The sequence below is a fragment of the Carcharodon carcharias genome, chromosome 3 (genome assembly GCF_017639515.1).
Source record: "Carcharodon carcharias isolate sCarCar2 chromosome 3, sCarCar2.pri, whole genome shotgun sequence".
Taxonomy (NCBI): Eukaryota; Metazoa; Chordata; class Chondrichthyes; order Lamniformes; family Lamnidae; genus Carcharodon; species Carcharodon carcharias.
In genome coordinates this window covers 16,734,773-16,748,335 of record NC_054469.1, presented here as the reverse complement: position 1 = coordinate 16,748,335, position 13,563 = coordinate 16,734,773, and the positions used below count along the sequence as shown (strand labels likewise).

Below are 13,563 nucleotides of genomic sequence, written 5' to 3'. Positions count from 1 at the left end.
GAATTCACATCTAATTTACCACACCCTCTCGCATCTCCCTTCGATCTGATTGATGAAAGTGACGGGCTTCATAAATAGAGGCAGAGTGGACAAAATGAGGGACGTTGTGCTGAACCTTTATAAAACAATGGGTCAGACCCAACTGGGACACTGTGTCCGAGGACTGGACACCCCACTTTAGGAAGGATGTGGAGGCGCTAGAGAGAGCGCAGAAAAGCTTCAGGAGAATGGTTCCAGTTGATAAGGAACTTCAGTTACGTGGATCGGTTGGAGAAGCTGGGGCTGTTTTCCTTGGAGAAGAGAAGGTTGTGAGGAGATGTGATGGAAGGTGTTCGAAATCTTGAGGGGGTCTGGACAGGTTAGATCGGGAGAAACTGCTCCCATTGGTGGAAGGATCGAGAACCGGAGGGGCACGGATTTAAGGTGGTTGGCAACACAAGCAATGGTGACACGAGGAAAAATTTATTCAGACAGCGAGTGGATAGGATCCGGAAAGCGTTGTATGGGAGCGTGGTGGAGGCTGGTTCGATCGAGGCTTTCAAAAGCCGAGTGTTACTTTAAGACGTGGAAATAAGTTCTCGCACCCCACCACCCGCCCCCCCCCCTCCAACTCCCTCTCCAATCCTCTCATGTTCTTCATCCCCACTTTGTCCACATCCTTCCCCAGGAAGGAAAAACAGTTCGGACCAGTACTCTTATTTCCCAGTTTTTACTGGTGTTCCATTTTAAGGTATACGAGACCAGTTGGGACCAATACTCTTATTTCCCAGTTTTTACTGTTCGCTTTGTTCCTTCCGGGTCCTCCCCCTCCCCCAATCAAATGCACTCAGAGTAAGATCATAAGAATGATCAACTGAAGGCCATTCAGCCTATCAAAGCTGCTCTGCCATTCAATATAATCAGGGCTAATCTGACTGTGGCCTTACCTCTCACCTCTCTGTCGCCCATAACCCTTGACTCCCTTGTCAATCAAAAATCTGTCTAACTCAGCCCTAAAGGTGCTCTCTGTGGGAGAGAATTCCACACGCTAACCACCCTCTGAGAGAAGAAATTCCTCCTCATCGCCATCTTAAATGGGAGACCCCTTTCTCTTTAAACTGTGCCCCTTAGTTCTGGATTCCCTCATGAGAGGAAACGCCCTCTCAGCATCGACCACATGAGGACCTCTCAGAACCTTATATGGTTCAATAAGATCACCCCTCATCCTTATAAACTCCAATGAGTACAGGCCCAACCTTTCCTCATAAGACAAACCAGGAATCAGCCCAACGAACCTTCTCTGACCTGCTTCCAATGCAAATATATCCCTCCTTATGAGGAGTGAGATGACCGATACTGCACTGTCTCTGTCCCTGCTTGCTTTCCCCTCGCTCCCCTTCCCTTCCGCCCGCCCAACACCACCTTCGGCCCTCCCCCGGCCTCCTGCTTGCCAAGATTCGGACGGGGTCGTGACCCTGGATTTGGAAATTTGTCCAGCTTTTAAAAGCCTCTCCGGCCCTGGAGGCTGTGAGCCTGCCACTCACCCTGACACCGAAGGACCCCTTCAGCAACTTTTACTGGTTCAAATCTTCTCAACAGAAGACTCAGGGTTAACCAATGGAAGACACCTTTGGATGTGGCGCTGCAGATAAATCTGGCGAAATGTTTAGGTTGGAGCCTGAGCGTCAGTAGTTCAACTCCAGAGGCATTGCCATTGCGTTCTAGGGGCAGATTGATGACAGAGTGGGAACGTTGCTAGACTAGGAATCCAAAGGCCCAGGCCAATATTCTGGAGCATTTGGGTTCAAATCCCTGTCATAGCAGCTGCTGAAATTGACTTATTCATTGCAGTTTTTTTTAACTCATTCACGGTAAGTGGATGTTGTCCAGGGCTTTGTGACAAAATGTGCTCCCCTTTATATCCAATCCCTCATAGTTTCTTTTAATTCTTTTTTGGGATGTGGGCTTCGCTGGCTGGGCCAGCATTTATTGCCCATCCCTAATTGCCCTTGAGAAGGTGGTGGTGAGCTGCCTTCTTGAACTGCTGCAGTCCATGTGGTGTTGGTACACCCACAGTGCTGTTAGGAAGGGAGTTCCAGGATTTTGACCCAGTGACAGTGAAGGAACGTAGATATATTTCCAAGTCAGGGTGGTGAGTGACTTGGAGGGGAACTTTCAGTTGGTGGTGTTCCCATATATCTGCTGCCCTTGTCCCTCTAGATAGTAGTGATTGTGGGTTTGGAAGGTGCTGTCTGAGGAGCCTTGGTGAGTTTCTGATTTGCATCTTGTAGATGGTACACACTGCTGCTACTGTGCGTCGGTGGTGGAGGGAGTGAATGTTTGTGGATGTGGTGCCAATCAAGTGGCCTGCTTTGTCCTGGATGGTGTCGAGCTCCTTGAGTGTTGTGGGAGCTGCACTCATCCAGGCAAGTGGGGAGTATTCCATCACACTCCTGACTTGTGCCTTGTAGATGGTGGACACCGGGTGGAGGTGGTGTAGTGGGAGTGTCACTGGACTAATGACCCAGGGTAATGCTCTGGGGACCCAGGATTAAATCCCACCATTTGAATTCAATAAAAATCTCAAATTAAACGTCTAGTGATGACACTGAAACCATTGCTGATTGTTGTAAAATGTAATGTGATTCACTAATGCCCTTTAGCGATGGAAATCTGCCATCATTACTTGGCCTATTTGTAACTCCAGACCCACAACAATGTAATTAGCTCTTAACTGCCCTCTGAAATGGCCTAGCAAGCTATTCAGTTGTATCAAACTGCAACAAAGTCTATAAGGAATGGAACTGGATGGACCACCCGGCATTGACCCAAGCACTGGAGACCACAGCAATCTCAGCCCTGTCGACCCTGCAAAGTCCTCCCTACTAACATCTGGGGGCGTGTGCCAAAATTGGGAGAGCTGTCTCACAGGCTAGGCAAGCAACAGCCTGACACAGTCATCCTCACAAAATCATACCTTTACAGATAATGTCCCAGACTCCACCATCACCATCCCTGGGTGTGTCCTGTCCCATTGGCAGGACAGACCCAGCAGAGGTGCTGGCACAGTGGTATACTGTCAGGAGGGAGTTTCCCTGGGAGTCCTCAACATCGACTCCAGACCCCATGAAGTCTTATGGCATCAGGTCAAATATGGGCAAGGAAACCTCCTGCTGATTACCACGTACCGCCCTCCCTCAGCTGATGAATCAGTGCTTCTCCATGTTGAACACCATTGGAGGAAGCACTGAGGGTGGCAAGGGCACAGAATGTACTCTGAGTGGGGGACTTCAATGTCCATCACCAAGAATGGCTCAGCAGCACCATTACTGACCGAGCTGGCCAAGTCCTAAATGACATAGCTGCTAGACTGGGTCTGTGGCAGGTGGTGAGGGAACCAACAAGAGGGAAAAACATACTTGACTCATCCTCACCAACCTGTCTGCTGCAGATGCATCTGTCCATGACAGTATCGGTAGGAGTGACCACTGCATAGTCATTGTGGAGACAAAGACCCACCTTCACTTTGAGGATACCCTCCATCGTGTTGTGTGGCACTACCACTGTGCCACACTGTAAATGGGATAGATTTCAAACTGATGTAGCAACTCAAGACTGGGCATCCATGAGGTGCTGTGGGCCATCAGCAGCAGCAGAATTGTATTCAAACACAATCTGTAACCTCATGGCCCGGCATATCCCCCACTCTCCCATTACCATCAAGCTGGGGGATCAACCCTGGTTCAATGAAGAGTGCAGGAGGGCATGCCAGGAGCAGCACCAGGCATACCTAAAAATGAGGTGTCAACCTGGTGAAGCTATAACGCAGGACTACTTGCATTCCAAACAGCATAAGCAGCAAGTGATAGAGATAAGCGATCCCACAACCAACGGATCAGATCTAAGCTCTGCAGTCCTGCCACATCCAGTCATGAATGGTGGTGGACAATTAAACAACCCACTGGAGGAGGAGGCTCCACAAATATCCCCATCCTTAATGAAGGAGGAGCCCAGCACATCAGTGTAAAAGATTAGGCTGAAGCATTTGCTACAATCTTCAGCCAGAAGTGCCGAGTGGATGATCCATCTCAGCCTCCTCCTCTGGAGGTCCCCAGCATCACAGCTGCCAGTCTTCAGCTAATTCGATTCACTCCATGTGATATCAAGAAACAGCTGAATGCACTGGATACTGCAAAGGCTGTGGTCCCTGACAATATTCCGGAAATAGTGCTGAAGACTTATGCTCCAGAACTTGCCACTTCCTAACCAAGCTGTTCTAGTACAGCTACAACACTGGCATCTACCCAGCTATGTGGAAAATTGTCCAGGTATGTCCTGTACACAAAATACAGGATGAACCCAACCCAGCCAATTACTGCCCCATCAGTCTCCTCTCCATCGTCAGTAAAGTGATGATCAGTACTGTGGCTACAAGAGCAGGTCAGAGGCGGGGAATCCTGCAGTGAGTAACTCACCTCCTGACCCCCCCCGATTCAATTAATTAAAAAGAACATGGAATATAAAGCCAGTCTCAGTGATGGTGACCATAAAACTTCATCCTTCTGCCAAGGTCTGTCTTCCTGGGGGATTGGTGTGCGGAGATATGTAGGGCAAGAGACTCCTGCAAAATATTTTGATTCCTTCTGAGTGTCCACTCCATATCATGAGGGTAAAGATCCTCGGATACATAAACCTAGAGGCCTTCTTCCAGCACAGACACTCAGAACCTTTTCTCACAATGGTCCCGTCACCATTTCCTCCCCCGAGAGGGGAGGCGATGGTATAGTGATTCAGAGACCCAGTGTAATGCCCTGGGGACCCAGGTTCGAATCCTGCCATTGCTGATAGTGGTATTTGAATTTAGTTAAAAAAAATCTTCAAGTAAAAGTTTAACAATGACCATGAAACTATTGTTGATTGTTGTAAAGACCCATCTGGATCACTAATGCCCTTTACCAAAGGAAATCTGCCACCCTTACCTGGTCTGGCCAGGTAAGCCATAGAAAAGTTACAGTGCAGAAAGAGGCCGTTCAGCCCATCACTGTGGTTGACTCTTAACCCGCTTCACTTCAAGGGCAAGCAACAAGTGATGCTCACACCCCATGAAAGGATACATTTTTAAAAAGCTCAACCCTATCCTTCCAGGAATTGTGTTTAGGTAGCACCTTTAACTCAGTAAACTGTCGCAAGGTGCTTCACAGGAACATTATCAAACAAAGTTTGACACCGAGCCACATCAGGAGTCATCAATGCACAGAGGAGGGAGGCTATTCAGCCCATTAAGTCAATGCTGGCTCCCCGCAGAGCAAGCTAGTCACTCCCATTCCCCCCTCCGTCGCTGTAGCCCTGCAAACGTACTTCTCCGAGGTGCCCATCCAATTCCTTTTGAAAGCATTGATCATCTCTGCTTCCCTCACCGTCGTGGGCAGCGAGTTCCAGGTCATTACCACTCACTGTGTAACAATGTTCTATCTCACGTTCCACCCCCCAGGCCTCTTGCCCAAAACCTCCAATCTATGTCCCCCTAGTCCTTGTACCATCAGCCAATGGGAACAGCTTTCCCTTGTCTACCCTATCTAAACCTGTCATGAACTTGCACACCTCGATCAAATCTCCCCTTCAATTGTCTCGGCTCCATGAAGAACAGGCCCCAGCTTCCCCAAGCTAACCTAATGCCATCGCCGCAACCATTCTGGCAAATCTCCTCTGGACCCTCTTCAAGGACCCTCGCGTCCGTTGAGTGCGGTGACTGGAACTGGACGCAATCCTCTGGGTGGGGGGGGGGCCCATGTCCAGCGTATCCCCCCTGCTTTTGTATCTAATGCTACTTGAGGAACAGATGACCAAAAGCCAGAACTGAAAGATCGGGAGAGGAGGACATAGGCATCATTCACTCTTGGACACAGTGGGCGTCAACCCTCAGGCGGTGCCTTGACCAGATGGTCAGGCGAGGTTAAGAGTGAGGGGTGGCCTGGTAGGGGTCTTTAAAGGGTTTCGACAGGGTAGCTGTAGAGAAGATATTTCCACTTGGGGAGATCACTAGGGGCCAAAATGGTTATTAATAAATCCAATTGAGGATTCAGGTAATCTTACACCAACCAGCTCCGATTAGCTTACCATCCACCAGTTTGGGGGTCACACAAGCTGTGGAGTGAAATTTTTATTGTTTAACCCTTTCATGGGATGTAGGCATCACTGGTGAAACCAGCATTTGTTACCCATCGCTAATTGCCCTTGAACTGAGTGACTTGTCCACCTACTCCACAGGGCCTCCAAAAGAGTTACATCTTCTCCAAAAGAGTTACTCAACAGGGCAGTTAAGCATCAACCAGACTTCCTCCCCTACAGGGGGATTAGTGAACCAGATGGGTCTTTTTTTTTAAACTATTAATGATGATAGCTTCATAGTCAACATTAACGAGACTAACTTTATAATTCCAGGTCCTATTAACCGAATTCAAATTTCACCAGCCGCTGTGACAGGACTTGAACCCTTATCCCTGAAGCATTCATGTGGGCGTTGGGATTACTAGTCTAGTGACATTACCACTACCCCACCATCTTACCACAGGGAGTGCTAACACTTTCCTGTTCGGCTTCCCCTTTTGATGACTCAACACTGAGATTATGAACCAGAGGGTGTCGGAATCTGGAACCCACTGCCCCGGAGGCTAGTAGAGGTGGATATCCCTCACCGTTTAAAAACAAAAACCCCGGATCGGCACTCGAGGAGCCGTAATCCACAGGGGGCTTCAGACCCAGAGCCGAGAGGCGGGATGAGACCGGATTGCCCTTTCTGGACTAGTACAGGCACAATGGGCTGAATGGCTGCTTTCGGGGCCAGGAATTTCCCACCTACCTCGATCTGTGCTGCGGGTTCGATAGAAACTTGGGAAGGTAAAAGAAAGAAACACAGAGGAAATGGCAGGGCTATGAGGAAAGAGCAGGGGAGTGGAACTGAAAGGGGCTGGGTCCTTCAAAGGGCCAGCCCGGGAACGATGGGCTGCATGGCCTCTCTCTCTCTCTCTCTCACCCCCGCCCCCCCCTCCGCACCCCTTCTGTGCTGTAAGATTCTACGACTGGTAGGTCTCTCCTGATTCCCCATCGACTGCGAGGCGGGCGCTGTGTCCGTTGGGAGAGGTGCTAATGCCACGCGCTCCAGGTCACACCCAAAGCCCCCAAGGAGACGACCTGGGGTAATCCAACCCCGTCCAAAACGACCCGCGTGACAAACATCAACCTTTGCCCAAGACCACAGCAGAAGCTACCCTACCCGACGCAAAGTTCCAAGCCAAATATCAAACGCTTACAAGTAAATGCTGGACTCGTTGCCTCCAATGTCAGGTGACTGGAGCTTCTGCACCAGAATAAATATGATTCCAATGAACAGGACGAAGTTCACCTGGTGGAATAAGCAGAAGGGAGCACCAATCAGTTGGCAGGTTCTTCGCTCGGGGGCCGAGAGTTGTCCCCACCCCACCCCCCCACCGGATCACTGGGCCTCCCAATTCGTAACCAACCCCCCGGGTGAACTTTAACCCCGTGGCGTTGCTACCTGGGGCTGATGTCCGGTAGGAACAGGGCCTGTACAGCAGGCACAGGGTCGAGGGGAGGGGGGTCCGAACGGGCCCACTCCTCTTCCTATCGGTGTTCGGAGGTGAGGGATCGCTGCCCAGGCCAGCACTTGTGGTCCCTCCCTAATTTGGGCCTGGAGAAGGTGGTGGTCAGTCACCATCTCAAACACAGCTGAGTGGTTTCAGGGGGCATTGGGTTGTGGGGGCGGCATTTGCCCCCACCCCCCACCCCCCCCACAAGCCTTCTCCGCCATCCAACGAGATTATCCCCTGGCAGGGGAGGCTCAGCTGGAGCGGGCAAGGGACACTCGGGAAGCTGACCGCCAGCCTCGATCGGGCCTGGAAGGAGATTACCCGGCCGGCCGGCCAATTAAGGCCCACACAAGCGGTAGCCCTCAGCGCTGCCTGTGCGGCCTGATGAGGTGGTGCTGGGAGAGGAGGGAGAGCAGATGAGAAAGATAGATATTAGTAAAGGCAGTAAAAATTTTAAAAAGACATGTCCCCCCTCATGGGACTGTGTCACATGAGCTGGGACATGTTTTAACTTCCAAAATAAGGCTTCTATTTAATGTTTGTTTGATGTCGGAAACCTCATCCCGCTCATGAATGAAGTTTCCTAAAAATAAACCTCCCCCCCCCCCCGCTCCGCCGCCCCACAAACAGTGTCCTGCAGTCACCCTGAGGCGAGAGCTGATTCTTACTGTCCAGGACACCTTGCCCGTCTGTCAAAGTTCCTCCAGAGCAAGAGTTCCTCAAAGAGAGAGATCCGCTCGTTCAATGCCCTTCCTGTCCGGTCCGACAATTGGAGGCGTTTGATGGTTGTGCTTAAACATATGAATTAGGGGCAGGAGTGGTCCATTCGGCCCCTCGAGCCTGCCCCACCATTCAATAAGATCATGGCTGATCCGATTCCCGCCACAACCCTACTGTCCCGCCTCTCGCCCCCCCGACCGCCCCCCCACCCCCCTCCTCTCCCCCTGCACCCCCCCCCCACCCCCGCCGATAACCTTAGATTCTTGACTAACGAGGGAATCTACCTCCCTCCGCTTTAACAATATTCAGTGTACTCTGCCTCCAGCGCTCCCTCAGGGAGAGAGTTCCCAAGGTTCAGGACCCTCTGGGAGAAAAACATTTCTTCCAATCCCCGTCTTCAGATGGGGGGGTGGGGGATCCCTTATTTTTAAACTGTGCCTGCTAGCTTTGGGGGAACACGAACAGAATGGCTGAGCGGGTTCCTATAATAATAGGATCCAGCCCCTCAGTAACTCTACTGTCCACCTCATTGTGCGAGCATGGGGAAATAGAGACAGGCGTAGACCATTCGGCCCCTCGATCGCGGCTGATCTTCTTGTGTGTCGATTTCCACATTCCCATCTACCCCCTGATAGCCTTTGATTCCCTTGCCTAACAAGAATCTATCTACCTCTGCCTTAAAAATATTCAATGACCCCCACCTCCACCACCTTCTGAGGCAGAGAGTTCCAAAGTCACACAACCCTTAGAGAGAAAAATATTCTCCTCATCTCTGTCCTAAAAGGGCGGCCCCTAATTTTAAAACAGTGCCCCCCTAGCTCTGGACTCACCCACAAGAGGAAACACCCTCACGATGTCCACCTTGTCAAGGCCATTCAGGATCTTGGACACTTCAATCAAATCACCCCTCGCTCTTCTAAACTCCAGTGGAAACAAGCCCAGTCTGTCCGACCTTTCCTCATAAGACAACCCACTCATTCCAGGCATCAATCTAGTTAACCTCCCCCGAACCGCCTCCGACTCATTCAGACCCTAACCCTATATCTTTACCATGATCGATGCGATGACTGGGCCTTTAATGACCCACCACAGGGCTCGGTGCTCATTCGTTTCCCAGCAGCTAGAAAGAGAGGAAAGACAATGTGTTACCCAGAGGGTGTGAATGAAGGGCAGGGGGGGGGGGTGGTTGGGCGCTGCCAGGGGGCAAATTGGACTCTTCGTTCCCAACACCGACCAGGAAGAAACTGAAACACCTACCCAGAGTCATCAAAGTGAAGTCTCAGCACGGTCCAGATGGTCACGCAGATGGTGGGCGTGCCTGTAAAAAGAAAACAAACAAACAAATATTTTTTTTCTTAATCCAAAACACAGATTTTCTTTTTTTGGCAGTGTTGAATTATCAATTATCCTCACTTTGGATCAGGAAACTGGGCTGAGGTTGGTGGGTGGTGGGTGGCGGAGAGAGAGTGGATATCTGCTGCCACCTGGTGTTGGTCAACTGCACCGCACCTGAGTGCTTTTTATTTTTAAAAAAGAGGAAAGATTTGTATTTATGTATTTATTTATGTAGGACCTGGCACGTCCTCAGGACATCCCAAAGCGCATTACAGCCAGGGAAGTATTTTTGAAGTGTCGTGATGCCGGAAATGCGGCAGCCGGTTTGTGCACAGCAAGCTCCCATAAGCAGCGAGAAAGGCCAGGACATCTGTTTATGGGGGATGTGGATTGGGGGGGCGGGGGGGGGGGGCTAAATATGGGCCAGGGCCACCGGGGAGATGTTCACCCCCATGGGATCCTGCACATTTGCCGAGATGGCAGGCGGTGGGGGGGGGGGGGGGGGTCTCGGTTTAGTGTCTCATCCAAGACACGGCACCTCCAGCAGTACCGCACTCCCTCAGTACTGCACCTGGAGGGTCAGTCAGCTTAGATTTTTGGCACTCAGTCCCTGGAAACCAAGCGCACCAACTGATGATCACTTGAAAGTGATTGGTGCGACACTCTGAAGTGTGAAATATTTGGTATCTTTCTATTTTTACGCAAAACGACATCGGGCAGGATTTTCACCTCAGCCCGAGTGTGAAATAGCGCCTGATGACATGGGGGGGGGTGCGAGGGTCCCCACATCATCATCAACGACTAAGGGGGCTGTTAAGACCATCAATCAATGAATTAATTTGAATCTTTCGCTGCTGGTCCAACCTTACGGTTGGCGGGGGGGGGGGGGGTGGTGGGGGGGGTGTTAGACCAGACGGCCTTTGCATTTTTTTTTTGCGAAATCCCATCTGCCGGCGAGATGAGGTTTCCAACGGTGAATTAAAGAGAAACAGTAACAAAAACTGTTTAAACTCATTTTGAAAACGTCTCTGCTCACGTGACAGAGTCACGCGCGCGTGTTGTGTGGTGGGGGAGGGGGGGGGGGTTGTGGTTGGGGCATGTTTCCCGTATTTTCCTAACCTCTATTCTTGAATTTTAAATCCTTCGGCTCCCCCCCCCCCACAAACCCCCCCCTCGCCGAAGCAGCTCTGTGGCTGCTGGGAGCTTTCAATGAGTGCACCTCCCACGGGCCTGCACAAAGATCAGCAATCCTCCCCCCTTCCCCATCCCCTTCCCCCTCCCCTCCCCTTCCCCACCCCTCCCCCTCCCCCACCACTCCCCCTCCCCCTCCCCCCACCCCTCGTCCACCCCCTCCCCCCACCCCTCGCCCTCCCCCACCCCTCCCTCTCCCCCACCCCTCCCCACCCCTCTCCCTCCCCACCCCCACCCCACCCCACCCCCTTCCCCCTCCCCCACCCTCAGCCAGGGTGAAATTGTGGTCAGAGCCCAATCGTGAGCAGCCCAACGAGGGGAAATCTCCTCCCCGTAGCGTTTACACCACAAAAACACACTCCTCAGCCCAACGGGGCCTACGTCAGTGTTTGTGCTCCACACGAGGATCCCCTCACCCTCACCCTCACCTCAATCTGTCAGCCTACCCTTCCATTACTTCTGCCCCTCATGTGCTTTTCTCCCCCCCCTGAACTGTATCCATGGTGTTCACAGTGACAGTGAGTCCCAAGTTCTCACCACTCTCTGCCTAAAGGGGTTTCTCCTGAATTCCCTATTGGATTTGTCCGTCACCATCTTCTATCTGTGATCCTTAATACCACTCCCGCCCTTGAGTTTCTATCCTTTCCAACCCCCTTTCGTGATTTTAGAAATCTCTATCAGGTCGCCTCTCAACCTTCCCTTCTCCAGAGGGAGGTGTCGTGTGACGAGAGGCTGGGTGAATTGGGTCTAAGCTCTCTGGAGTTTAGATCAATGAACAGTGATCTGACTGACACGGAACACCCTGAAGGGGGTCGACAGGGTGGACGCTGGGAGACTGTCTCCACTGGTTGGAGGATCTTAAACACAGGGGCCCCAGTCTCAGGATAAGGGGCCGATCATTTTGGGAATCTTTGGAATTCTCTACCCCAGAGGGTTGTGGATGCTCCATCACTGAAAATATTTAAGGCTGGGGTGGACAGATTTTAGGTCTCTCAGGGAAATGGGGAACAAATGGAATTCAGGCCAATGATAGTTTTATATGGTGGAACAAACTCAAGAGGTCATATAATCTGCTCCTATTTCTTATGTTCCTATAAAAAGGGCACTCCTATTGGTTCCTCCACAATCATTTACCCATTCCCTCCCTCCATTCCCTACGTATTGACCCCCACTCCCACAATTTCTGCATTGTCTCCTCCCAATTTGTTCATTGGCTAGGCCAACACTTTTACCACATTAGGCCACAGATTCCCTTCCCTGAAGGACATTAGTGAATCTGGTGAGGTTTTTTTTAAGACAATTGACAATGGTTTCATTTAAATTGCCAATTAATTTTTGAAACCCTATGGTGGGGTTTGAACCCAGGTCCCTGGGACATGACTCAGTGACAATACCACTACACCACTGCCTCCCCCTTCACTACTCCACACCCCTCATTCCCACATTTCCCACATTCTCCCAATTCCCCCATCTAACACCCTCCTCCCCTAATCCCCCCATTTACTGGTCCCCACCCCTGATTCCCACATGTACTAGTCCCCTCCCTTACTACCCTCATTTGCTAGACCCCTCCCCCATTTAATGCCCCCTCTCCTAATTCCCAGGTTTACTGATCCTTTCTCCTAATTCCCACATTTACTGGTCCCCTCCCCTAATTCCCCTATTTCCCGAATTCCCATGTTTATGGGTCCGGCCCCCAATTCCCACATTAACTGGTGCCCTCCCTAGTCCCCCAATTAATTGCCCCTCCCTAAGTCCCCTGTTCATTGGTGCCCACGCTGAATTCCCACATTTACTGGTCCCCTCCCTCGTCCCCCCATGTAATGCTCCCTCTCGTAATTCCCATATTTGCGGGTCCCCTCCTCTATTACCCTCTCCAGGCTTTCCTTGTAAGGCAATCCACCCATTCCAAGTATTACACTAGTCAACCTTCTCTGATCTTATTCTAACGCATTTACATCTTCCTTTGAATAAGGAGACCTGCTGTGCACAGTGCTCCAGATGTGGTCTCACCAGTGTCCCGTATCAACTGAGGCATAAACTCCCTGCTTTTCGGATCAATACCCCTCACAATAAACGGGAATGTTCTAGTAGCTTCCACAATCACCGGCTGTCGGGTGGGGCTGCCCGCGATTGGCTGGGCGCCGCCGTGTTAGGTGGGTGGGGCCAATTAGGGCCCGCCCAGCGTGACGTGTTGCTGGGAAATGCTGACCACTCCCTGTGCAGGTGCGAGGGGTTGCCTGAGTCGGGGAGTGCCCTCTTGTGTCCGTGCTTGTGAAGGACAGCAGGAAACTCCCTGAGATACAGAGCAGCACAGGAATCTCCCTGAGATACAGAGCGACACAGGAATCTCCCTGAGATACAGAGCGGCACAGGAATCTCCCTGAGATACAGAGCGACACAGGAATCTCCCTGAGATACAGAGCGGCACAGGAATCTCCCTGAGATACAGAGCGACACAGGAACCTCCCTGAGATACAGAGCGGCACAGGAATCTCCCTGAGATACAGAGTGGCACAGGAATCTCCCTGAGATACAGAGCGACACAGGAATCTCCCTGAGATACAGAGCGACACAGGAATCTCCCTGAGATACAGAGCGACACAGGAATCTCCCTGAGATACAGAGCGGCACAGGAATCTCCCTGAGATACAGAGCGACACAGGAATCTCCCTGAGATACAGAGCGACACAGGAATCTGCCTGAGATACAGAGCGACACAGGAATCTCC

The 13,563-nt window shown here is 51.3% G+C and overlaps 1 protein-coding gene across 1 annotated transcript in view; it reads right to left on the bottom strand.

Moving 5' to 3' along the window:
• The window catches only part of LOC121276452 (pituitary adenylate cyclase-activating polypeptide type I receptor-like), a 224,143-nt gene that overhangs the window by 35,149 nt on the left and 175,431 nt on the right, over positions 1-13,563 (bottom strand). The window contains exons 10-12 of the mRNA XM_041184869.1: positions 9,564-9,624; positions 9,357-9,426; positions 7,290-7,381 (exon numbers count right to left, since the gene is read on the bottom strand). Coding sequence (XP_041040803.1) covers positions 7,290-7,381; positions 9,357-9,426; positions 9,564-9,624 — 223 coding nt within the window. The remainder of the gene's footprint in view (positions 1-7,289; positions 7,382-9,356; positions 9,427-9,563; positions 9,625-13,563) is intronic.